The sequence below is a fragment of the Entelurus aequoreus genome, linkage group LG09 (genome assembly GCF_033978785.1).
Source record: "Entelurus aequoreus isolate RoL-2023_Sb linkage group LG09, RoL_Eaeq_v1.1, whole genome shotgun sequence".
In the NCBI taxonomy this organism is placed as follows: Eukaryota; Metazoa; Chordata; class Actinopteri; order Syngnathiformes; family Syngnathidae; genus Entelurus; species Entelurus aequoreus.
The window spans coordinates 56,335,603-56,362,556 of NC_084739.1; the positions used below are offsets into that span (position 1 = coordinate 56,335,603).

Here is a 26,954-nt window from a genome sequence, read left to right on the forward strand (position 1 = left end):
CGATGAGGTGGCGACTTGTCCAGGGTGTACCCCGCCTTCCGCCCGATTGTATCTGAGATAGGCTCCAGCACCCCCCGCAACCCCAAAAGGGATAAGCGGTAGAAAATGGATGGATGGATGGACAACACTGTCTTCTAAAAAGACTGCGCCAACAACAGTCACCTTTATCTCATAATCTGTGAAATATGGGAATTGAAGTTGGTTGAAATGCTGACTGCAGAATACAGTCAGACATGTCCGTCATGTGAAAAAATATCAAAAATATTATTCACAAGTCTGAAATCTCTGTGATCTTTAGAGAAGCATGGTTTAAAATCTATTGAGCAGGGAAATAAACAGGTTTATTAGTTATACATTGATTGTGTCTGCAGTAGTGTTGTCCCGATACCAATATTTTTGTACCGGTACCAAAATGTATTTCGGTACTTTTCGGTACTTTTCTAAATAAAGGGGACCACAAAAAAATTGCATTATTGACTTTATTTTAACAAGAAATCTTAGGGTACATTAAACATATGTTTCTTATTGCAATCGAAGAACAATTTTGGACTTAAATAAAATAGTGAACATACTAGACAACTTGTCTTTTAGTAGTAAGTAACCAAACAAAGACTCCTAATTTGTCTGCTGACATATGCAGTAACATATTGTGTCATTTCTCATTGTATTTTGTCAAAATTATGAGGGACAAGCTGTAAAAAATGATTATTAATCCATGCTTCCATTCCATCCATACTTTCTGTTTACATGTTCTATCTACACTTCTGTTAAAATGTAATAATCACTTATTCTTCTGTTGTTTGATACTTTACATTAGTTTTGGATGATACCACAAATTTAGGTATCGATCTGATACCAAGTAGTTACAGGATCATACATTGGTCATATTCAAAGTCCTCATGTGTCCAGGGACATATTTCCTGAGTTTATAAACATAAAATGAATTTTTAAAAAAAAAGAAAAAAGATTTTGTGACGATAAAAAATATTGATGTAATTATAGTAGTATCGACTAGATACGCTATTGTACTTGGTATCATTACAGTGGATGTCGGGTGTAGATCCACCCATGGCATTTGTTTACATTCAGGGTGCTAGCTTGCTGTTAGCGGTTAGCTATTGTATTCTCCTAAGGTGTATAGTGAAGCATGTTTAGCTATTCCTCGTCCTGCAGGGATGATACTTGTAAGAAACGTACTTTATTCGTCGTCATGGAGGCCAGGATTAGTGATTTAGAAGTAGCTAAAACACTGCCGACTGCGAATGGACGTTCGCCGCTAGCTAGCTAGCCATGTCTTAAAGCACCTCTTCCTCAGGGCGTTTCAGTGTTATAACTTCACCTTTATCTTTTTAGACCAAAATGCGTCCGTTCTCCCTTTTCTGTCTACACACTGTGTCTGTTTGTAAAAACTCCATGATTGTGCTCTGTCGAACATGATCTTCTGCTCGCAAAACCAGCAATGTCAGGATGTGACGATGCGCCGTCATGCCCGGGGACCGGTACTTTTCAAACAGAGTATAGTACAGTTGTTGATTCATTAGTACCGCGATACTATACCAGTACCGGTATACCGTACAACTAAACTAACACCCTCCTCCCTCCACATCCCACCTCCCCGGATTGTAAATAATCAAATGTAAATAATCAAATGTATATACTTGTTCTTATGCTTTCTGAACTCACTATGTTCACTGCTCGCTGTACATATCCTACCAAGTCAGACCTACACTGTTTCAATGTCCATTTCTCTGATGATGCAATTGTTGTTGACTGAAGTGCTGATATCAACCAAACCTAACCCCCCCCAACATCCCACCCCCTGGATTGTAAATAATGTAAATAATTCAATGTATATACTTTGATGATTAACTTGTGTGATGACTGTATTATGCTGATAGTATATATTTGTACCATGAATTGATTAACGTGGACCCCGACTTAAACAAGTTGAAAAACTTATTCGGGTGTTACCATTTAGTGGTCAATTGTACGGAATATGTACTGTACTGTGCAACCTACAAATAAAAGTATCAATCAATCAATAAAAAACCCTAGTCTGCACTGTGTGTTGTTTCATCTCACCTTCACAGGAGGGTGTGTCAAGACTAGCAGTGAATCCACTCCCACACACACACATATAGGACCCGTCAGTATTCAGACATTCTCCATGGGGGGAGCAGAGTTCAGGCTCATCGACACACTCATCAACATCTGAAAGGACAGAAACAGAACTCCCATTGAGAGGTTGTGTGTGAACAGCAACGACCAGTTAATAGACGTCATAGTGTGTCCACACCTGGTAACAGCGTGCTGTTACGCTTCACTGACCCGAGTATAGACACAGTGAGAGATTCCTTCACATTGCTAACCTCTGCAGTTGGGGCCGTTGATTCGTCGGTACCCTTGAGGGCAGATACAAATGTAGGAGCCTACGTTGTTTTGGCACTCCCCAACAGACTCACAGGGTTCGGCTTCCTCAAAACACTCATCCACATCTGCAACAAGAACACACAACTCAGTTTCACCTTTAGACCACTACAGAATAAAAACGTAGACAGTGGGCGTGTAACAGTACATCTTTGTTTACTTCTGATACAATTCCAATATTGGAGCTTTGAGTATTGCTTGGATTTAAATGACGTCACGTCCAGCTAAGTAAATACGTGGGGTGGTTAAGCGGCGTCTGTTCTCAATGGGTACTTGGCGCGATTTAGCCTTTCTCAAAGAAAAATGTCCTATGCCTGCGTTGTTTTCGGCTGTACGGACTGTTTAAATCACAAAAAGGGTAAATGTTTTGTCAGAAATCCTTGAGAGGAAATCAAGAAGGGCGGAAGAGCACAAGATTTTAGGAAATGACGACAACAATGTGGTACGCACTTCAGTCCAAGAGTGCACAGTCAAAGAACATGTTTGCAATGACATCTTTAAAGATTTGTTTGATATATTTTTAATATACTTTATTTGTCTGGTATTTCCTACTGAAGTCTCATCTTGATATAGTTTTATTTAATTTTCTCTCAAACAGAAACCAGAAAGTCGGGGTCCAATGGGTCAATGATACTCTTGTTTATTTTGTACACAAATGTGTCAGAGTACATATGACAAGAGGACATAAATCAAATATGGTGATTTATGTTTATGATTGTTAGTTTGTTAAATTGGTGTCAGCTGTTAGGTGCTATTAGTCGCTGTTTGTTTACATGGACTCGTCCTCGCAAGGTAAATCGTGAAACGATTCTGTCACACAAATATTTAGACCTCCATGCTTTTCCAAGTTTTCATCTGTTTTGTGGTGGAGAATGACGTCTGGACCACAATAATTCGATATGTCTCGGAATTCCACCAAAGAATAATCCTTGATATCAATTAACAATTATTTTTTTGATCAAATATAGTGATCTATTCCATTGCTTAGTAGTGTTGTCCTGATACCAATATTTTGGTACCAGTACCAAAATGTATTTCAATACCGGTACTTTTCTATATAAAGGGGACCACAAAAAATGGCATTATTGGCTTTATTTTTTGGACATGCTGAGATAGGCTCCAACAGCCCCCGCGACCCCAAAAGGGACAAGCGGTAGAAAATGGATGGATGGTTGGAAACCACAATAATGTTGCACTGTGGCCTTAATACTGTGATTATATCGTACTGTGAGATTTTGATACCGCTACATCCCTACTATTTAATGTTTATAATCTGGAATGGATCTATGCTGTCTTTTAAGTAAAGTGGAGTGGTAATTGTTTTTGGTGTCACCTAATGGGCACAACAACTCATGAAGTTAAGATCATGATGCAGTTTGTTGAATGATGCGGACACGTTTAATACTTTCTAATACACTTCTGCCTTAGAGACTTTGTATGTGTAAGTAATATGCAACTATAATTATTTGATACTTGTTTATATTGACAAATGTGCTGTTTTAGACTACAATATTGTTCAATTAAGGACACTTATTACATGTCTAGCTTGTGTGCTAACATGTGCTACGATGTTGTGTAGCTGCCAGCTCCTAGTATCTTATAGCCTACCATGTTTGCTTTTTTAAAATTATTTCACTAAAAAGTAAATGTGCTGCAGGACTGCTTGTATCGGAGCTCAAGTTGGACACATAAAATCCTATACTTTTTTCTTAATATCGGACCAATATCCAATATCAATATTGGATCGAGACACCCCTAAACCATACATGTACTCATAGTTCCGCTCGGTAAAGCGCCGTACTAATTTCTAACATGGTACACCTTACAAATGAGGGACAAAAAGTGTTTATGGCACCATGGGTCTACTCGGTAAAGAAATGCAGTCCACTCTTTGGCTAGCGGAAGTCATGGCTAGTGATTTTGCCAAGGAAAAATTAGACCCCGAAAACCCTCTTTTGTCCTTCGGGACACTTGGCGGGCTGGTAAAATATGTAAACAAAAACAAGTGCATAAGATGAAAGCAGTGTGCTGTCATTGTTCAGTAGCTATATGAAGAACAAGCCAATAAACTGAAACTATTATTACTGTACTTCAACTAATAAGAAACTTTAATACAAATAAAATAATTATTCACGCTCTTTTAACTGTTGTATTTGACTGCATCTTTACTAAAAAGAAATGCAAACATTTTTACAGAACTAATTTAAGTCTACGTCTTTTAGATTGGCTCATGTTGACAGTGCATGAGTGATATGAAGTTTCTAAGTCCGCAAACAAACCTTTGGCGTTAGTTTATTCCGAACTTGCATAGCATAGTTTAATTAATCCTACTCTTTTTCGTATCATGGCAATTTCTAACACTTTTGTACTCAATCAGTAACCCAATAGTGGATGGATAAATAAATAAGTAAATAAATAAATAGACAGATGAGTCAGTAAAAAAAGGCATAAATGAATAAATAAACAATGAATAAAGTTCTTGTAAATAGTGTAAATAGTTAAATCTTTTACGGATCACATTATGAGATGAATTTTTTAATAAGGTTCAAGATGTTTATGAAGATTATTTTTTGTAAACAGTGAGTTTCAACAGTTTCTCAAAGTGGATCCAACTAGTACATTGTTTGACTTCTTTGCTTAATCCATTACATAATGTAATTTCACATACTGATATGCTTAAGGTCTCAAGTGTTGTACATGCATACAGATGTTTTAAATTAGATGTTCCTCTAAAGTCATATTTGTCCTCTTTTGTTGAGAAGAATTGTTGTACATTTTTGTCTAGCAGCTTTGTACATCAATTTATCTGTTTGCAAATCCAACAAATTATTTATTGACTTTCAATATTTTGGATTCGACAAATAAAGTGTTTGAATGTTCCCTACATCCAACATTATGTATTAATCTAACTGACCTCTTTTGTAACACTGTTAGTGAATTAAGTGTACTTTTTGGGTTATTTCTGCACAATAACTCAGATATGGTAACACTAGCGAGCAGTAGAGAATGTGGAGTGATTTTGTTGTTTGTTGTTGACATAAAAAAAATTGAAACTAAAACTTGCTAGCAGTTTGCAGTGTTTTAAGTGAAATTAAAAAAAAACATTAAAGCAGTACAATCGAAAGCTAAGAAGTTTTAATGTTTGGCATTTTGTTACTTTACTGTACCCAAATTCAACCGAAAAACAGGTACGTACAGAACCGTGATTATGTCATACGGTTACACTTCTAATCGACATGTACCATTTATCACAGACAGTCAGTATGTGTCCATGCACTAAAATAATCTGATTTCCTCAAATAGTTCGGCTCTAAATAAACCTCCTACAACCCATGGAAACACCTTAATCCGTGTTCGGTTTTTGAAAAGTCGGACTAACACCTGGATTATGCGATTGGAAACCAGAAGAGGTTTGTTTGTGGACGTAGAAACCTTCATATCACTCATGCACCAGTCTCAACACGCGGGATACAACCCGGAAGCAGATACCATCCATCCATCCATCCATCCATCTTCTTCCGCTTATCCGAGGTCGGGTCGCGGGGGCAACAGCCTAAGCAGGGAAGCCCAGACTTCCCTCTCCCCAGCCATTTTGTCCAGCTCCTCCCGGGGGATCCCAAGGCGTTCCCAGGCCAGCTGGGAGACATAGTCTTCCCAACGTGTCCTGGGTCTTCCCCGTGGCCTCCTACCGGTCGGACGTGCCCGAAACACCTCCCTACGGAGGCGTTCGGGTGGCATCCTGACCAGATGCCCGAAACCACCTCATCTGGCTCCTCTCGATGTGGAGGAGCAGCGGCTTTACTTTGAGCTCCTCCCGGATGACAGAGCTTCTCACCCTATCTCTAAGGGAGAGCCCCGCCACCCGGCGGAGGAAGCTCATTTCGGCCGCTTGTACCCGTGATCTTGTCTTTTCGGTCATAACCCAAAGCTCATGACCATAGGTGAAGATGGGAACCCAAAGCTCATGACCATAGGTGAAGATGGGAATTGAGAGCTTTACCTTCCGGCTCAGCTCCTTCTTCACCACAACGGATCGATACAGCGTCCGCATTACTGAAGACGCCGCACCGATCCGCCTGTCGACCTCATGATCCACTCTTCTCTCACTCGTGAACAAGACTCAGAGGTACTTGAACTCCTCCACCATTCAATAAAAACATAGCAATAATTGTAATGAAGAGGAGACTTTTTATTTGCTTCACAAACTAAAAGAACAGAACATTTAGAAGTGCATCGATGGTGGAAAAAAATAAACAGATTTATTTAAGAAGGTAGCTTAGGAAATGTAAAATGCCGGCTTAATTCGGACTCCTCAACGAAATACGAATGAGATTGAATAGAATTTAGCATTTATATATTAAAGACGAATAATAAAGCGTACACAAACCTCTTCACGCTGCATTTGTGCACTCCAAACTGATAAACAATAACTCTGTATTCTGCACTACTGGCAAGATAGCCCAGAACAACAGCAACCTTTCTCTGTATATCAGTCGGGGCACAAGTGGTCTTTTCCTTTGGATTTAAAACTCCTTCCATCAACCCACAGAGCCTTTTGAATATACTTTGAAACATTCCAAAGTTTTGTTTCCATGACTTTCGTCCGAAAATTCCTTCAAAATACCCTTTGGCTGCCTTTCTTTGCATCCGCCCCAACACATTCTTGGTAGTAGTGTCATGTTCGTAGCGTAATATAAGATCATTTCTCGATACTGTCTGCTATTTAACATCAGCATAGCCATTAGAGACATAACAAATTGTAGGGATCCACAAATCTTAGTGTGACGTCATAGGTCAATCAGAAATATAATTCAGGTATCTGCGCTAAAATGAAATGGCCGCCCCCCCAGTGTACGGGAGGCACATGGCGTATGACTAATAGTCGCATTAGAGCGTGTGCATGGACACTTGGATTTCACACAAAGGTGTGGAAATACAAAAAAAACGAACTTTTTGAGAAATATAGTGCATGGAAATGTGGTGTTTAACGTTAAAGGCCTACTGAAACCCACTACTACCGACCACGCAGTCTGATAGTTTATATATCAATGATGAAATCTTAACATTGCAACACATGCCAATACGGCCGGGTTAGATTACTAAAGTGCAGTTTTAAATTTACCGCAAAATATCCTGCTGAAAACGTCTCGTATGATGACACCTGCGCGTGACGTCACGGATTGTAGAGGACATTTTGGGACAGCATTGTGGCCAGCTATTAAGTCGTCTGTTTTCATCGCAAAATTCCACAGTATTCTGGACATCTGTGTTGGTGAATCTTTTGCAATTTGTTCAATGAACAATGGAAACAGCAAAGAAGAAAGCTGTAGGTGGGAAGCGGTGTATTAGCGGCCGGCTGCAGCAACACAAACACGTAGCTGGTGTTTCATTGTTTACATTCCCGAAAGATGACAGCCAAGCTTTACCATTGGCCTGTGGAGAACTGAGACAACAGAGACTCTTACCAGGAGGACTTTGAGTTGGATGCGCAGACGCGGTACCGTGAGTACGCAGCTGCGGCTTCCAAACATTTGATCGCTTGCCCGTACGTGCGTGCCGCTATGTGCATGTCACGTACGTAACTTTGGGGATTTTGGGGAAATATATGTGCTGTATGAACTTTGGGGAGGTGAACGGTACTTTGGGCTGTGGGATTGAGTGTGTTGTGCAGGTGTTTGAGTTGTATTGGCGGGTTATATGGACGGGAGGGGGCAGGTGTTTGTAATTTAATTTGTGGCATGCCCTTTAGTCCTTCACTCTCACTTTCCTCATCCACAAATCTTTCATCCTCGCTCCAATTAATGGGGAAATCGTCGCTTTCTCGGTCAGAATCGCTCTCGCTGTTGGTGGCCATGATTGTAAACAATGTGCAGATATGAGGAGCTCCACAACCGGTGACGTCACGCGCATATCGTCTGCTACTTCCGGTACAGGCAAGGCTTTTTTATCAGTGACCAAAAGTTGCGAACTTTATCGTCGATGTTCTCTACTAAATCCTTTCAGCAAAAATATGGCAATATCGCAAAATGATCAAGTATGACACATAGAATGGACCTGCTATCCTCGTTTAAATAAGAAAATCGCATTTCAGTTTTTGATTGATTGATTGAGACTTTTATTAGTAGGTTGCACAGTGAAGTACATATTCCGTACAATTGACCATTAAATGGTAACACCCGAATAAGTTTTTCAACTTGTTTAAGTCGGGGTCCACTAATAGGCCTTTAAGCAGCGTGTGTTTGTTAATCAAATGAAAAATTACTTTTCATGACATGTACTGGCAAAACGGTATACTGTACCATCACACTGATCTCCAGTGAGAGACGCTTTGAAGCCTGGTCCACACTGGCATATGAAGGAGCCTTCAGTGTTCACACAGTGGCCCCTCGTGCAGACACGCGGATCCTGGCACTCGTCTACATCTGAACGATTCAGAAATATAAACATGTATACCACTTTTTATTTCATCTAAATGACCATTTATAATGTAACCCTTGTACCCAGCAGGTGCTGTATGTTAACTGAAGATTCTGCGCAAACATACACTAAATGATTGACAGTGTTGACCTACCTACACACTGGCCTTCCCGTGCCAAGAACCCAGAATAGCAAGAACCACAGTTGTAACCTCCTGGTGTGTTGTTGCAGATACCTGACGAACACACCATCCTGTTTGTGCATTCATCGACATCTGGGGAGGGAAAGTCATTAATAGTAATTCCGTTAGTCAGTCCCTCTAGGACAGGGGTCGGCAACCCGCGGCTCCGGAGCCGCATGCGGCTCTTTGACCACTCTGATGCGGCTCAGCTGCATACTTGCTGACCTTCCCGATTCAGCTGCATACTTGCTGACATTCCCAACTTTCCCAGGAGACTTACAGATCTCAGTGCCGCTCCTGGAAATCTCCCGGGGCAAATATCATCCGAGTTTCACCCTAACAACTAAATTAAGGGCGTACTTTATTGACACTGCATTTATTGTCCTCTATAACCTTTACAAACGGCGTGCCAGCCCGGCCACATGTTGTATGTAGCTTTTACTTGAACACGTAGGAGACAGCAAGGCATACTTGGTCAACAGCTACACAGCTTACACTGACGGTGACCGTTTAAAACAACTTTAACACTGTTACGTTACAAATATGCGCCACACTATGAACCCACACCAAAAAAGAATGACAAATGCATTTCTGGAGAACCTCCGCACCGTAACACAACATAAACACAACACAGCAAATACCCAGAATCCCATGCAGCCCTAACTCTCCCAGTCTACATTATACACCCCCGCTACCACCAAACCCCCCCACACACCAACCCCCCCCTCCCTCCGTGCGTCGGTTGAGGTGGGTGGGGTTTGGTGGTAGCGGGGGTGTATAATGTAGACTGGAAGAGTTAGGGCTGCATGGGATTCTGGGTATTTGTTGTGTTGTGTTTATGTTGTGTTACGGTGCGGAATGTTCTCCAGAAATGTATTTGTCATTCTTTTTTGGTGTGGGTTCACAGTGTGGCGCATATTTGTAACGTAACAGTGTTAAAGTTGTTTTATACGGCTACCGTCAGTGTAAGCTGTGTGGCTGTTGAACAAGTATGCCTTGCTGTCACTTACGTGTGCAAGCAGAAGCTGCATTCAACATGCGACTAAGCAGGTACGCTGTTTGAGCAGACTGCAGAGGGCGCTAAAAGCAGTGTCATTACGCTCTGCAATTCGGGAGTCTCCCGGAAGGGTTGGCAAGTACGACGCTATCAAGCGCCATACATTTAAAATTCGCGGGCCGCACTAACATTAAATTTTCATATTAAGGTGCGGGCCGGGGCGTGTGTCTGAGACCCCTGGTTAAAACAAAGCAAATAAAGCTTTGTATGCAGTGTTATTTCATTTTAAATTTTTAAGAGTTTTGTGGCTCCCATTGTTTTCTTTAATTTGTGAAACTTGTCAAAATGGCTCTTTGAGTGGTAAAGGTTGCCAACCCCTGCTATAGGATTTCACAGGCTTTTTTTTGTAAATATTGCAGCCTTAAAAGCCTGAATTCGCAGGAGCTTTTACCAAAAAGTTGCGACAAAAGTTGCAATGTTTTGAAGCTTTTTTTATTCACAGCATTTAATCAATTTGTGATTTCATGAATGTGTTATTGATTTTTAAGTGTTCCTTAATAACGTAACCTCAAAAAGCACAGGATTTCAACAAAAATTGGAAAACAAATACTGTAATGATGTTTTACTCGTTTTATACCGCACAGACCTTAAAGAAGACACTAGATGGCAGTGAAAGCACATTGTGAAATTACTGTACTGTTTTATTTCATTATAGCTAATAAATAATAATTTTAAAAAACTCCTGTTTTAGCCTCATTTCACTTGGTGCCTGTGTCTTTTAGAGACCATTTTAAAATGATTTTATTCGTTTTTAAATCCTTACATGGTCTTGGCCCACCTTACCCAAATCAAAGTGCAAGCTCAGAAGGGACAGGTCTTTCTCTGTTGCGGGTCCCAAACTCTAGAACGATCTCCCTCTCCATGTGAGACAGGCCCATTTTTTGGCTACTTTTAAAACCCTTCTTAAAACCCATTTGTACTCACTGGCTTTTAACCCAGCATGAGACTTTGAACTGTTTTAAACTGTTTTTTACCTTTTTAGCTGCCTTTTATCTAACAAAGTGCTCTTAAGATAATTTTGATCTGCTCTTTTTATTTGTATATACAGTATATATGTGTGTGTATTTTACCTCTGTTTTAAATGATATATTTTCTTTGGCTGTATGTCTGTTTTTGTGTGTTTACTTGTTTGTGGTGTACAGACCTTTGTTTTATCAACTGTGGTTGTTTTCAAAGGGCTTTATAAATAAAGTTGGTATGGTATGGTATGGTATAATTAATGATACTAACAGAAAGTAACATTACTAACGGCTTCTTTTTCGTACTCTGTCTGCTCTGCCGCCCACAAGTTGCAGACATTCCCCATGTACAGTATATCTCTTGAAAAGGGTTTGTTCATCTTAAACATTATGAACATTTGTGAACTGTTGAGAGCGAGTTATCTAACTTGTTGTCACTATATGAGCGATGATGACATGTAAAAGCTTTCTCTTTGCTAAGTCAGCATTGCAAATGGAAATCTGTTCTTAACTTTCTTACCCTGGATTATCACATTTTAAATAAATATGTAAATACATGTAAACGAGAAAGTAAATGTTTATATACTACATTAACCAGAAGGCTTAACGCTGTTGACGGGAACAGGAAGTATGCCTAAGCTACCGGGAGGACGACAGTAGTGGTGTTGTTGATATATTGTTACGTTGTTGTTTGTGCTTCGTCTACACAAGAAACTCACTCAATTCGTGCTGGAGTTGCATGAATTCAAGGTGGGTGCGTGTCTTGTCAGGACACCGGCTCAAATTTGAGAGAAAGCTGCAACAAATGTGCGTCTCTCGACATTGCGAAGCTGCTTTTGAGATACTAACCGTCACCACCATGACGGAAAATAAAGAAGGTTTTTTCCATGTATCATTATCATTGGAGGACTCAAGCATGCTACACGCACGCACCAAGCAGGACGACACAAGAAGCTAACCACTAAAGCTTTGAAGTAAAGTAGGGGTGATTGATCCAAACAATACTAAATTGATTAAATTGATATTTCTCTTTTTTAAGTTAAAGTTAAAGTTAAAGTACCAATGATTGTCACACACACACTAGGTGTGGTGAAATGTGTCCTCTGCATTTGACCCATCCCCTTGATCACCCCCTGGGAGGTGTTAGAGTGTCCGCCCTGAGATCGGTAGGTTGTGAGTTCAAACCCCGGCCGGGTCATACCGAAGACTATAAAAATGGGACCCATTACCTACCTGCTTGGCACTCAGCATCAAGGGTTGGAATTGGGGGTTGAATCACCAAAAATGATTCCCGGGCGCGGCTACGCTGCTGCCCACTGCTCCCTTGTTCTTATCATTACGAAATCACTTATTTGGTCGTTTTTGTGATTATTTATGTTACGTTTTCGACGCATGGCTGCGATTGTTGTGTTCCTTCCAAGGCAGGAGACAAGCAGGAGTGTCGTGGAGGTAAGATGAAGTATTATTTTAATAAATTAAAGGCAAGACAAAAATACAAAACTGAGGACGCTAGCAAGCGTGGAGCAGAACAAAACCAAAATGTCACCGAAGGTGAAAAAACGAGGAAAGCTAGACTTTGCTACAGCGATGAGAAAAAACATGAGACGTAAATGTTGCCTACAGCAAATATTGACCCAGCAACTACTGCTGGGTGACCGTACACTATAAAGGGGAGTGATTAACCAAAACACCTGGTGGGAACACTAATTGCTAAACTAAGACAGGTGAGGAGAATCAGTGCCCATGGAAACCAACAGTAAACAGGGAAAGAGGGTGCACCCAGGAAACAGACTAACACAGAAACATTACCAAAAACATACATCATGCCATCATCCGGGTAACGGATCATGACAATTTACAAACTCAGGAAGTAGTTATCTGGACACAGGAAGGCCTTGAGGGCAAAACCCAAATGATTCAAATTGGGAGAAAATAGTTATTTTATTTACTTTTATGCTATGAAAAATTTTCAGTTCTATAATCTATGATCAAAGCATCCGGGAAATCGGATCTTATCCGAGGCGAAAAAATCAGCTCGGGATCAAGTCCAAAAATGTTGATCGGGACCATCCATCCATCCATCCATCCATCCATCTTCTTCCGCTTATCCAAGGTCCGGTCACGGGGGCAGCAGCCTAAGCAGGGAAGCCCAGACTTCCCTCTGCCCAGCCACTTCGTCCAGCTCTTCCCGGGGGATCCCGAAGCGTTCCCAGGCCAGCCGGGAGACATAGTCTTCCCGACGTGCCCTGGGTCTTCGCCATGGCCTCCTACCAGTCGGACGTGCCCTAAACACCTCCCTAGGTGTTCGGGTGGCATCCTGACCAGATGCCCAAACCACCTCATCAGGCTCCTCTCGATGTGGAGGAGCAGCGGCTTTACTTTGAGCTCCTCCCGGATGGGACATCCCTAGTAATTTGCCAATGAGCTCGGAGTATGTGCTTTTATTGCCATCTAGTGTCTACTTTTAGGTCTGTGTAGTGTAAAACCAGTAAAACATTTAATTCAGTGTTTTTAAATAATGAAATCCTGTGCTATTTGGGGTTATTGTTACAAGGAACACTTCAAACATCGATAACAAATTCATAAAATCTAAAGTTAATTAAATTTTAAAAAACAAAAGCCTCAGAACAGCGCAACTTTTTCTACAACTTTCTGAAAAAGTTGCCGTTAATTCAGGCCTTTTAGTAACTAAAATAATTAATTAAATTAATCTTTAAAGTACCAGTTGAGTGGAAAAACAGGTTGACTTTATATCCTGTATGTAAAAACACAGTTTAAACATCACAAAATGCCACAAATTTTTGTCTTCGGTAATTTCCGTGGATTGACGTCATTGGAGTAACACTTCTGCACTCTGACCCTGTTATCAGATTAGTGATACTGGAATTAGACAAAAATTAGAGAGGGATGTGCTATCTATCATTCACAATCCTTATATAAGACATGAACACATATGTTTTTATTTTTTTGTGCATTCTAAGTCTAAATAAATGAATACATAAATAGTCCGTCATCTGGGGCTCTCTATTTTGCCCACAAAACCCTCTAAATAACCATTTAAAACCCACCAACAATACTTATTATACATATCGTGACCTGAATATTAACCAAATATTAGCGTTGTTGTTATTATTATGAGCGCTAACGTAGACAAACTATTTGATTAATAACACACAGCTAAGTAGCCCTCTGCTGCTTTACTGTGAGGTGGCAGCGATGTCCTACTGCCTCTGCATCATCGTGTCTCGGCTCGTCAAAGTTATTATAGATTATAAATCATGCCTCTCATTAGGATATCAGGAGGATTTAGCCTTACATCTATAAATTGTTCATCTGTGACATTCAATTCATACCTGGAGTTGGAGACAAACACACACAACAGAAGACAGTGTCTGCAGGGAGACTGGTCCTTGTTAACCTTTTGTGTGCATCATAATTCTACATACAAGCGGGAAGATATGAACATCCTATCAGTCGTCATCACAGTGAGAGCAGAGATTGTACAGTAAGATATTGTCATATTATGGTTATATTTATTGTTTAGCACTTAGCAATATTACTACATGATGCTTAGTGTTTCACTAAAGCTGGATCTGTTTAGCAGAGCTTCTAAAACTTGTAGATCATCCTCCTTATATTCAGGATCAACAATATGAGTTTATGGATCATCATTTTTCCCAAATTAAGCGTTGTTGGCTCTCACAAAGTCTGCATGATTAGCAATGTTGTTGGTGATGAAGGGATCTGTGGAATCTCCATGAGATTGATACTATTTTGATCATATCTATTAATTCGCAAACTTTTTGTGTCATAAGTCAGATATATATGATAATAGCTTCAATATAGAGGCAACTTGTTTTTCCCCTCAACTGGTACTTTAAAATATACCAAGAAAAAATAGGCTGTACGTTGGAAAACCTTGTTTAAAGTCAATGAGTTTGGTTCACCTCCCAAATGCTTTCGGAACTCTAGTGTTACGTTTTAAGTGTCACTTTTATGAATGAATGAGTTGAATCCGTCAAGAAGACCACAAACCCTGAAAAACTCATAAGTTTCATAAACCACGGCGGAAGAGGGAAGTTGTTATTGAGTTCAGGAGAGGCGACCATCAGCTTGGTTTGCTCTTTCAGCTATAAATCTTTTTGGCGTTGTGGTCGGGAAATTCTGCAATGATACCACATAATGATAACTTAATGAAATATAACCACTACCTCGTATTTATATCGTAGTACGCAGCAAGGACGTGAGGCGTGTGGCAGGGAGGTGCAGATTTTAGGAACAGTCCATTTCCTCCAACTTTTAGCTCCCTTGATTTTTGAGCCGTTAATCAGAGGCTTTCCTAAACCGCACAATAATGTCTTTCATTTAAATAGATGCATTTTCCATGAATTTGTACATATCGTCTGTTTTTATTCTTCACTCCACCAGTCAAACATTATCCTTGCAATACGTACAAGGTCGCCCTCCTTATACGCAGATCAAGCATTGTGTTTAGGGCCCAGCGAGCCGTGGGCGACCTTGTTTTGCACAAAGAAGCGCATGTGAAATGTCAATTAGCGTATGACAAGGTGCTATATGGAATTTTAACCCAAACATATTCCTAGCCCCTTTCTGCTCAGTCACTGACAAAAATCTAATGACAAATTCCCCTGGATAATCACACTGTCTCCCGCAGCGCGTAACTTCAGTGCTGGGCTTGTAAGCAGTCGGGATGGAATGAAGGAGATGTGTCAAGAAAATGTAAAAATGTATGTTTTCAAAATGATAACTTTGTTATTTTATTGAACAATTTACTTTCCATGAATTAGTTTTAGTACAAAACCTGCATCAAATTAAATTCAAGTTTGATTAAAAATATATAACAATTGTTTCACATAAATAAAAAAGAAAGAATGAACATTTTAAATAACGGTAGGGTCTCGAAAGAAATGTTTTGCTTGGGAACCCAATTTAGTCTTGATACAGTCTTCCCTCGTCACATTGTGTGGATTTTTTAAAACATATTCAACATATTTTTGGCCTAAAAAAAGCATTTTTAGGCATAATAACCGCTAAATGAACCAAAAATAGCAATACTACAATAGACCAATAGATGAGACCAATCGAATCAAAGCGCACTGTCCAGTATCGTGGCCGCTGATTGGTCGAGCCTGAAACGGCATTACTACGTTGGATTAAACGAGGGTAAAACTGACTATGTGAGTATTATTTCTTGTCTAGAGGGCTCTTATAATGTAAATAAGTTATTTAGAAGGTCATGCAAGGGTGTTATGCTCTAGCTATAAACATATACTATTTATAATTTTGTTTATAAATATTATTTATTGTACAGTATAGTATTTGTATTTATACCATAGTCAGGTCTGGAACCAATTAACATCGACAAACAAGGGTTTACTGTGCAATAAAAAAATACGAACAACAAATCACGATTCAATTTGATTCTCACAATATATCATTTGGTATATAAATGATAACAAAACATTTCAAAACAGGTTACAGGTTACAAAAGCTGCTCATGACTGCTGACGTATGACGTACGCGCGCAGCAAGTAAGCGCAGAGATGGCCTAAAAACATATTTTTAAAAATCAATTGTTCCTGGCTCCTAGTGCACAAGGTGGCTGTCTTCAAAGTTTGGACATTTTAAATTCATAAAAAAGTAATAAAAACAATAATGCTAATGATGTTATTTGGACAAAGCTAAAAGTCAATGTAACGTGTTTGTTAGTGTGCTTGAACAATTTCGGCCCAAAGTCGATTACTGAGGAACCTGTTTTAGTCGACGTTTGGCTCATGTCGACATAAGCGGTTGTTGACATAAGTGAAACTAGCCACAGCTTGTACATTTACTTATGACTGTGCAGAGACAAAAGTACAATGTGTGTTGATGAAGCATTTCTCAAGCAATTAATTGAAATACTTTTTCTCCATTGTGTAAAATGCGAATGTTGCATTTTGTTAGTTGAGGAAAAGAAGATGCAAGAACTTCAGAGAAGTTTAAAACCACCAAAGAAGAAAGGATCTTTGCTTCTATGCTGAAACTTTGAATCAAAGTTACACTTCTTTTCCTGTTGCTCCTCCCACCTCTCTTCCCTTGTTTTTATTGATTTTCACATCACCACTAATGTGCTTTTTGCAACATTATATGTCCACAAAATGGTCAGCCATGTATGTCGACATCGACTTTTTAGTAATTACAAGAACAGGATGGACCTTGGTCAAAAAGGGTTCCACTTTATTTCTGACGTTTTTATAAAAGCAAGTTTTGAGGAAAAAAATATGTGCATTTAAATACAATTTTAAATATTTGAGCATGAAATTCTGACATTCAAACGGCATTTGTGTATGTATATTCTTTGTCAGTTTAAATTATGAAAGCAAGACATTTTTTACTGGTATTACTCAAAATTCACAAGTGTGATTAATCTTATTTCTAAAAATTAATTGTACAACATTCGTAGTTAAATTGCAACAGTTGTTTTAAGTATTGTAGTAATAAAACAAAACAAAAACATTAATACAAATGGAATAAGTTGAAATGTTGATACAGTGAAGTCAACCCCTACTACTATTTTACTATATAACTATTTAAACTAGTTATTTTATTATGTTTATTACTTAGTTACCACAGCAAAGATTATTGCACCTCAAGAGGTCTTATAATGGATTTATGTTAAATATCCTCAACCTGTTTTTTGGATGTATGCTACATATTCATATGTACTCTGAACAAAAATATAAACACAATACTTTTATTTTTTCTCCCATTTTTCATGAGTTGAACTCAAAGATCTAAAACGTTTACTATATACACAAAATACCTATTCCTCTCAAATGTTGTTCACAAATCTGTCTAAATCTGTGTTAGTGAGCATTTATTTGCCAAGCTAATCCATCCCACTTCACAGCATCACTAATCAAGATGCTGATTAAACAGCCTGATTATTGAACAGGTTTGCCTTAGGCTGCCCACGATAAAAGGCCACTCTGAAATGTGCAATTTTAGCACACAGCACAATGTCACAGATGTCGCAAGTTTTGAGGGTGCGTGCAGTTGGCATGCTGACTGTAGGAATGTCCACCAGAGATGCTGCCCATGAATTGAATGTTCATTTCTCAACCATAAGCGGTCTCCAAAGGCGTTTCAGAGAATTAGGCAGTACATCCATCCTGCCTCACAACCACAGACCACGTGTAACCACACCAGTCCAGGACCTCCACATGCAGCAGGTGCACCTATATGGTCGTCTGAGACCAACCACCCGGACAGCTGCTGCACCAATTGGTTTGCATAACCAAATAATTTCTGCACAAACTGTGAGAAACCGTCTCAGGGAAGCTCATCTGCATGCCCCTTGTTCTCATCAGGGTCTTGACTTGACTGCAGTTCGTCGTCAAAACCGACTTGAGTGGGCAAATGCTCACATTCAATGGCTGTTGGAGAGGTGTGCTCTTCATGGATGAATCCTGGTTTTTACTGTTCGGGGCAGATGGCAGACAGCATGTGTGGCGTCATGTGGATGTCAACTTTGCGAATCGAGTGGCCCCCAAGTGCATTTTATTGATGGCATTTTGAATGCACAGAGATAGCAAGACGAGATCCTGAGGCCCGTTGTTGTGCCATTCACCCGAGACCATCACCTCATGTTGCAGCATGACAATGCACGGCCTCATGTTGCAAGGATCTGCACATAATTCCTGGAAGCCGAGAACATCCCAGTTCTTGCATGGCCAGCATACTCACCGGACATGGCACCCATTGTGCATGTTTGGAATGCTGTGGATCGGCATATATGACAGAATGTTCCAGTTCCTGCCAATATCCAGCAACTTCACACAGCTATTGAAGAGGAGTGGACCAACATTCCACAGGCCACAATCAACAACCTGATCAACTCTATGCGAAGGAGATGTGCTGCACTGCATGAGGAAAATGGTGGTCACACCAGATACTGACTGCTTTTCTGACACCCCAGACCCCAATAAAGCAAAACTGCAACCCCAAAAAGGGACAACCGGTAGAAAATGGATGGATGGATGCTCATTTTATAGTCGCCTTTTATTGTGGGCAGCCTAAGGCACACCTGTGCAATAATCATGCTGTTTAATCAGCATCCTGATACACCTATGAGGTGGGATGGATTACCTTGGCAAAGAAGAAATGCTCACTAACACAGATTTATTTAGATTTGTGAACAATATTTGAGAGGAATAGGTATTTTGTGTGTACACTAAAAGTTGAACTCATGAAAAATAGGAGCATAAACAAAAGTGTTGCATTTATACTGTATTTTTATTCAGTTTATATAGAATATACCCGTTTAAGTCGACCATGTTTATGTGGACAAACTCATCAAGTCCTGGTCCGATCCGTTCTTCATTAGGATGTTCCGGTGAGCATTTATGTGTCTACCAGCTGACTTTGTATGTTCATATACAGTATGGAGCTGCTTCACTAAGTTAATCATCACCTCCACTGCGGCAAATACACTACATGTATTACAAGTATTATTATCACTGGAAGGCCAGGCTAAGTAAGTTTTACGCAAAGTAAGAACACGCTGGAGCAGACAAGAAGGCGTGCTAATCGCTTGTTAGAGAGAGGATAATATAACGATGCCTGCTGCTATGTAGCGGCCAGGCATACACATAAGGGGAGAGCGGATCCATCCATATATCAGTAGTTTTGATACCAAAGATAATATCAGTATATAATCAATATCAGAATTATTAGATTGCTATTTTTATTTGAACAAAATCAGTTTTTGTCATTTTTGTTAACGTTTACAAATTCAAGGAATAATTCCATAAACACAGGAGGACTTGGAGGGCAAAACCCTCCAGGAAACCCAAATGATTTAAAATAGTAGCAGATATAGAAGTTTTTACTTCTGGTTAGTTATTGTGTACAACCAATTGTTTGTAATAAAACAGAATAAGGAACTAGTTAAATATAGTGTTGATATTGTTACACTGTCATCATACCAAAGACTATACAAATGGGACCCATTACCTCCCTGCTTGGCACTCAGCATCAAGGGTTGGAATTGGGGGTTAAATCACCATAAATGATTCCCGGGCACGGCCACCGCTGCTGCTCACTGCTCCCCTCACCTCCCAGACGGTGAACAAGGGTGATGGGTCAAATGCAGAGAATCATTTCGCCACACCTAGTGTGTGTGTGACAATCATTGGTACTTTAACTTTAACTTAAATACATAAAAAATGTTTGTACATTAAAGATTAAAAGATTAAAGTACCAATGATTGTCACACACACACACTAGATGTGGTGAAATTTGTCCTCTGCATTTGACCCATCCCCTTGGGGAGCAGTGGGCAGCAGCGGCGCCGCGCCCGGGAATCATTTTGGTGATTTAACCCCCAACTCCAACCCTTGATGCTGAGTGCCAAGCAGGGAGGTAATGGGTCCCATTTTTATAGTCTTTGGTATGACTCGGCTGGGATTTGAACTCCAACCTACCGATCTCAGGGCGGACACTCTAACCACTAGGCCACTGACATGTGATCGATTTTGGCCGAGCCCACTAATGGACAATCGGAATCAGTAGCATAAAACCCAGATCTGGCTAAATTCGGGCACCAAGCACCGTTTTAAGATTTTTTTCACACTTTATGTAAAATTTCTTTAGTGACACAAATTTATGGGAAATAAACGTATTTCTTTAGTGCAGACCTGGGCATTCTGCAGCCCGCGGGCCGCATCCGGCCCTTTGTACGTCCCTGTCCGGCCCGCGTGAGGCCAATCATAAATTACAAAATAAATTTTAAAAAGTATCTATCTCGAGTGTGCAATACAACGGTGCTGCTTTTGTTTTGAAAAGCGTTATTTGTATGACTTCCGTGTGGACGTATGCTTGTGCGCGCAGCGGCAATCACAAATTACAAAATAAATTTAAAAAAACATCTATGTCGCGCGTGCAATACAACTGTGCTGCTTTTATTTTGAAAAGTGTTATTTATGGGCGGTGCGCCCGGTTATCCCCGAGACGCTAAAAAAAGAAAAGGTGATGACGAATGGCGTGTTTTCAACAAGACATGGACTGCCAAGTAAAGGTAAAGCCGTGTGCTTAATTTGTGGTACACATGTTGCTGTGTTTAAAGAATATAGTGTAACGACCTGCTGAAGTTGATGTTGTGTTCTTGAGTTGCGTAAATGAGGAGTGAGGATATGTGCGTGTGGAAGGAATGAGATAAGTTGAGCTGTGTTAGTATAGCTTGCTCAATATAAGTTTAAAAAGAGCGTCAGACTTGGTGTGCACTTCTGGACGCTACAATTGATGTCAGAAGTAAAACTTTGCGCATAATGCACTGCTTAATTATGTGCGCAGCCTGCTACGTCATCGAGCGGTACGTGCCACGTGAGGAGCTTGCCGCAGAGAGAGAGAGAGAGAGAGAGAGAGAGAGAGAGAGAGAGAGAGAGAGAGAGAGAGAGAGAGAGAGAGAGAGAGAGAGGCAGTGTCTACAGGTGCAGCTCACGCTGCTTGCCATGGGGGAATTCCGCCCTCAATGAAGACTCACAGGTTTGATGGCAAGGCAAACTGGGAGTCATTTCATCCCACTTCTGACATCAATTGTAGAGTCCAGAAGAAGTGCACACCAAGTCTGACGCTCTTTTTAAACTTTTATTGAGCAAGCTATACTAACACAGCTCAACTTATCTCGTTCTTTCCACACGCACAGCTATCCTCACTCCTCATTTCCGCAACAGCAACGCTTCCTCCTTCTTCGCCAATCACCTTACAGGCGTGCTACGTTCACAACAAAGAGGATGCAGGATAAAGTGACAGAAATTGAAATTTTTGCATGGTATTATACATCAGGAAGTGTTGTGTAAGAAAGTGTTAAAAATAAAACCATCAAAAGCCATCTGCTTTTGTATAAAGATAAGTTAGGTTAAATGAAAATATTATTATTTTTTATCTTACGGTATATCAAAAATAATTTAAGCAAAATGTAATTGAAATATTGTCGGTGTGGCCCTCCAGCAGTGCTCGGGTTGCTCATGCGGCCCCCGGTAAAAATTAATTGCCCACACCTGCTTTAGTGCCACATAACAAACTTAACATAATTAAAACCTACATTCGCAAACCTTTCTGACAGCTCAGACTGTGGCTCAAACCCAGTATGACTACCTGACAAGACCAGCGCCATGCACCACAACGGACACTGGCAATGTTGGGGGGAAATTTGACATTCAAATCTTCTCAGTGGCGCAGCAGGAAGATTATAGTAAAATTCTATATGAAGCGCCAAGTCATTCATTGATTGACATTTTACATGCGCTTCTTCACACTTCATGTTGCTATTTTCATGCGTGTGATCTGCATACAGGGAGGGGAGGCCCTGGTAACCCCCCCTAAGATCCATGCAAAAAAAACACATACAGAAAAAGTGTGTGTCATCAAACACAAATCAAATAATTAGTCAAAGAGAGCACATTCTGACACTCACCAACACAACTGGTTCCGTCTTCATCAGCCAGGAATCCTTGAGGACACACACACAGGAAACTCCCCTCTGAGTTTTGGCAAAGACCACCAGAGCACAAAGATGGGCTCTCCAAACACTCATCTACATCTGAACAACAAACACATTGTTTAGCACACGGAAGTAATGTTTGTAAACGTCATGACGTTTTGTACTGACCCACACAGGAAGTAAGGGCTTCATTCAAGCGGTATCCGTCATGACAGTGGCAAGTGTAGCCTTCTGCCTTGTTGTAACAAATCCCTTGACCGCAAATAAACGGGTTGATCTGGCATTCGTCCACCTCTGTTTCATTAAAGGGACAACCAATGCAGTTAATACTAATCCACCAAAAGTGTTAAAATCAAAAACTGATCATGCATATTTTCTATTCTGCGTATTTAACACTAAAACTCCCGGATTTTTCTTAACCCCGCAATGCAATTTCCAGAGGCGAGCCAAATAGCTCTCAGTTTAAAAATTAACATTCAACGATCGCATTTTGTAAATCGAGCCATTACATAGGAAAGTGGTGGACCACTCGGATGCCCAGACATGGGAAGGGCTATGCTTAAATGGAGGGAAGCCTCTGGTTTTCTTTCCAGGCTGCAATTTTTGTGGGTCTTTAATGGAAGCTACTGAGACTACAATTACACTTGGGGCGGGGGGGTTAGGTTTGGTTGATATCAGCACTTCAGTCATCAACAACGTAGTCATTGTGGCCCCAATGTGGCCTCGACATCACTTGCATGTACAGTTCGATAAAGTGAAAACAAAGGAAGTTGACCGGAAATATCTGATTTGAAGCACTTTGGAGTGTTTAGACTGGCAAAAGAAATCAGATCTGTGTCACTTTGTGTCCGATTTGGTGTGCAGTGTAAATGAGGCCTGAGAGTTCTTGTCTTGACTGTAATATTAGCTGTAAATATCTCTTGTCTGATTAAAATACTGTTTCTTATATAGTCCATGTTCAAGTGGCTTTGTGCAAAACTACCATTGACTTTTTAGTTTAAGTTTTTACTTTATAGTGTTTTTATTTTTAAATATTGTTTTATTTTTTTAAATTTTCAGGCATGTGAGCACTCTTTGAGAAAAAAGAGGAAAACTTCTATCGACACAAAGTGCTGCCACACGAGCCCCGAAAGAACATTTTGAAAATCAAGACTAAATTTCTTGCAATAGGTGGGTTGCAATCACGTGACCTAGAGGCACATTCCGGCACTTCTTGGTTTCAGGCGATGGTCTAAGCCCCCTCAGTGCGACTCGAAAACCGAAAATGCTCTGTAATTGTTTGTATTAACCTGCACACCGCTGCTGCCCACTGCTCCCCTCACCTCCCAGGGGGTGAACAAGGGGATGGGTCAAATGCAGAGGACAAAGTTCACCACACCTAGTGTGTGTGACAATCATTGGTACTTTAACTTTAACAAGTCACTACACACACTTTCAGCTTCATTTATGGATATGAAGCTTAAAGCCTGGCTAAGGCTAAGATACAGTACCTGCCTTGGGTGGAGGACAATAAACTGAAATATATTTTTCAAAACTACATTTAATCTCTGAGGAAGTGTTTTAAATGAATATTAAAAAAAAAAATCATCATATGACACCTTTAATTAATAATACAAATATTAGGGGTGTCCTGATATAACTGTTTCACTTCCAATACAATGCCGATTTTGGAAGATTGAGTAGTGGCCAATGCCGATACTGATCCCTTACAATATCAGCCAGGAATCATACACATTTTTATTATTTTGTAGTATAGATATTAGAAATGGTTTGATCAAGTAAAATAAATCCAACAGAGAACAATGGTAGGTATAAAAACACTTATTATTAACTGTCTGGAATTGACTTACGTTGTCTTTAAGTTGAATTGGAGTGGTAAAACTTTTTTTTAGCAACCCAGAGTGGCCACAATAATTCATTAACTTGAGCTTGAAGCAGTAAATTCAATGACGCAGACACTTTTATTACTGTACACTTTTGCCTTGGAGACTTGGTATGTGTAAGTAATGTGTAGTTAATGTATGTACATTTTAGGAATACGATCCGACTTAAACTATAACTCGACTTCTAGAAACGTCTGGGATTGCAACTTATTCATAACCCGAGGACCACCTTTATTTACGTGTCCCTCCAATGAGGAGTATTGCACAAAAACAAAGTCGAGTAGCTAGAGCAGGGAAATGTGATTACTGGGACCAAATCCTATTAGCGGTCTTGATGCTTCAAGAGAAGAGTCAACAATAAAGACAAACAATAAATAAAAAGTGTTACTCATACCTGCAGACTGGGTTGGAGCGATGTTCTGGCCTGCATTAGAAGGGAAAACCTCCACTGGAACAGGAGGAGAACTCTGCTCAACAACCTCTATCAAATTAAGAAAACACAAATGAATAGATGCAGTAATACTTTATTTATAATTAAAAATGTGTGTTAATGGATGACCACATTGTATTCCACCAGGCATACACCAATTGGTGCAGTTCAAGTGACACTGACAAAGGACATGATCTACTAAAGGTTTGCATGTAATAAAACAGGAGCAGACTTGATAGAACATGCAATTGCTGATTGACTAAGCTTGTGCGCAGAGGATTGAGTCTCTTAAGTGAGCAAAATAAGGGGCACGATCCATTTAGCGTGTCTGTCTTAAGGAATATGCAGTATATGTGCTAAATATCAGAACGCCCACAATACTGGTAAGACAAAATCCAAATTCAACTATTTAGCGCACACAGTGTGATTTATCAAGACTAAAGCCTGGTGTATACTTTTGCGTCACCTAACCTGCGTAAGTGAAGCAGAGTTGCCCCCTACCACTGCGTCCCTTTACTGCAAACCTAGCGTGCACCTCCCAAAAACCCCAGGTTCGCGTCGGCGGAGGCGGAACTGTGATTGGTCAGCTTTTGAAAAGGGTACCCGACCACACAAGAGCAGACTTTGTGATTGAAATGAACAAAGTATTGAATGAAATAAAGTAACAGTGATTAAACATTTGCTTATTGTGTATTTTATATCTCAGTGCGCTGTAAAAAATAATGTCGTTTTTCAGCTTATTGTGTTTTTGTTGCATCCAGAAGAAAGTCACAAAGTACGGCACTCTTTTTAATTTTTATTGCCAAACATCAAAAGCACATGACCATACACATTAACATCAATTGGTCGTTATAATAGTGATTTACCAGTTTTGTTTATTTACAATTACATGATAGCTCTCTTTTGTCCTGTCCCGAACGGCCAAATGGCGTTGCGAATAATAATAGCGTCCTTTTCCGCGACTCATTCATAAGTTGCACGGTCCATCTTTACAAACTTATTTTCCTCTGGTTTATTAGTAAAACGTCTAATAAAAGTAAACTGAAGATTGTCTGAATGATTAGTTCCAGTGTAGCCAAAGATATCAATGTTGTGGTTATCATCCCCCTTTACAAGAAGTAATTATCTAGTCAACGACAGCCGAGGTTGCTCTTTCAGGACACACTGCCCCTTAGTGTTTTGAAAGAGAATTACAAGGCGGGCGCCACCCCCCCACAGAAAAACTATAAATCAAACAAGGCGCCGCCAGAGTATATTCCAGCCTTAAGGCTGTGTTTCTTAACCATAGGCCTATTGATTGACCATGAGCGGCCCCAAGAGGGATGTCAAAAAATATCTGGTTCTCAGCTGTGGTCTGTCTGGGCTGCAGCGATGCTTAGTTGTAATACACTTTTACACCACTAGAGGCAGTGATAACAATCTCAAACAAACAGAAGAAGTTTGGAGCTAAGCTTATAAATAAGTGTTTTAAACGCAAAAATTATTACCAAAGTGGTGAAGCTGTATTTTCATTTACCGTATTTTTCGGACTATAAGTCGCAGTTTTTTTTCATAGTTTGGCCGGGGGTGCCACTTATACTCCCACTTATGTGGGAAATTATTAAAACATTACCGTAAAATATCAAATAATATTATTTAGCTCATTCACGTAAGAGACTAGACCAGGGGTCGGCAACCCGCGGCTCCGGAGCCGCATGCGGCTCCTTGACCACTCTGATGCGGCTCAGCTACATACAGTTTAGTTGAGAAAGATACTCATTATTTATTTAGTTAATTTAATTTATACACAACATAATTGCATGTACATTTATTTGTCATCAATTATTAATGAGTCAATTCTTATACAGTATATTTGATAAGTGTATATTTTTCTAATCAGCCTGACCTAAGCCTAAGGTTTATGTGTTAAATAAATAATAATCTTTGTGATTAACTCGTGTTTTTTTTTGACAAGGTTGTGAACTGTATGTATGTTAAAATCAAGAGTAATATTACTAATTCAGTGATAATATTTGAGTGGGCCCCAGGCTCTGCTGTAGTAAAAAAGTTAGGTCCCGGGATCAAAAAGGTTAAAACCCCCTGATTTAACGGTTAAGT

General features: G+C 40.0%; 1 protein-coding gene across 7 annotated transcripts in view; it reads right to left on the minus strand.

Moving 5' to 3' along the window:
- Positions 1–26,954, minus strand: part of ltbp1 (latent transforming growth factor beta binding protein 1) — a 318,864-nt gene that overhangs the window by 92,827 nt on the left and 199,083 nt on the right. For all 7 annotated transcript variants that reach the window (XM_062058983.1, XM_062058978.1, XM_062058981.1 and 4 more), the window contains 7 exons: positions 24,822–24,908; positions 22,713–22,838; positions 22,518–22,643; positions 8,999–9,118; positions 8,727–8,849; positions 2,370–2,495; positions 2,083–2,211 (listed from right to left, as the gene is read on the minus strand). In XM_062058983.1, coding sequence (XP_061914967.1) covers positions 2,083–2,211; positions 2,370–2,495; positions 8,727–8,849; positions 8,999–9,118; positions 22,518–22,643; positions 22,713–22,838; positions 24,822–24,908 — 837 coding nt within the window. The remainder of the gene's footprint in view (positions 1–2,082; positions 2,212–2,369; positions 2,496–8,726; positions 8,850–8,998; positions 9,119–22,517; positions 22,644–22,712; positions 22,839–24,821; positions 24,909–26,954) is intronic.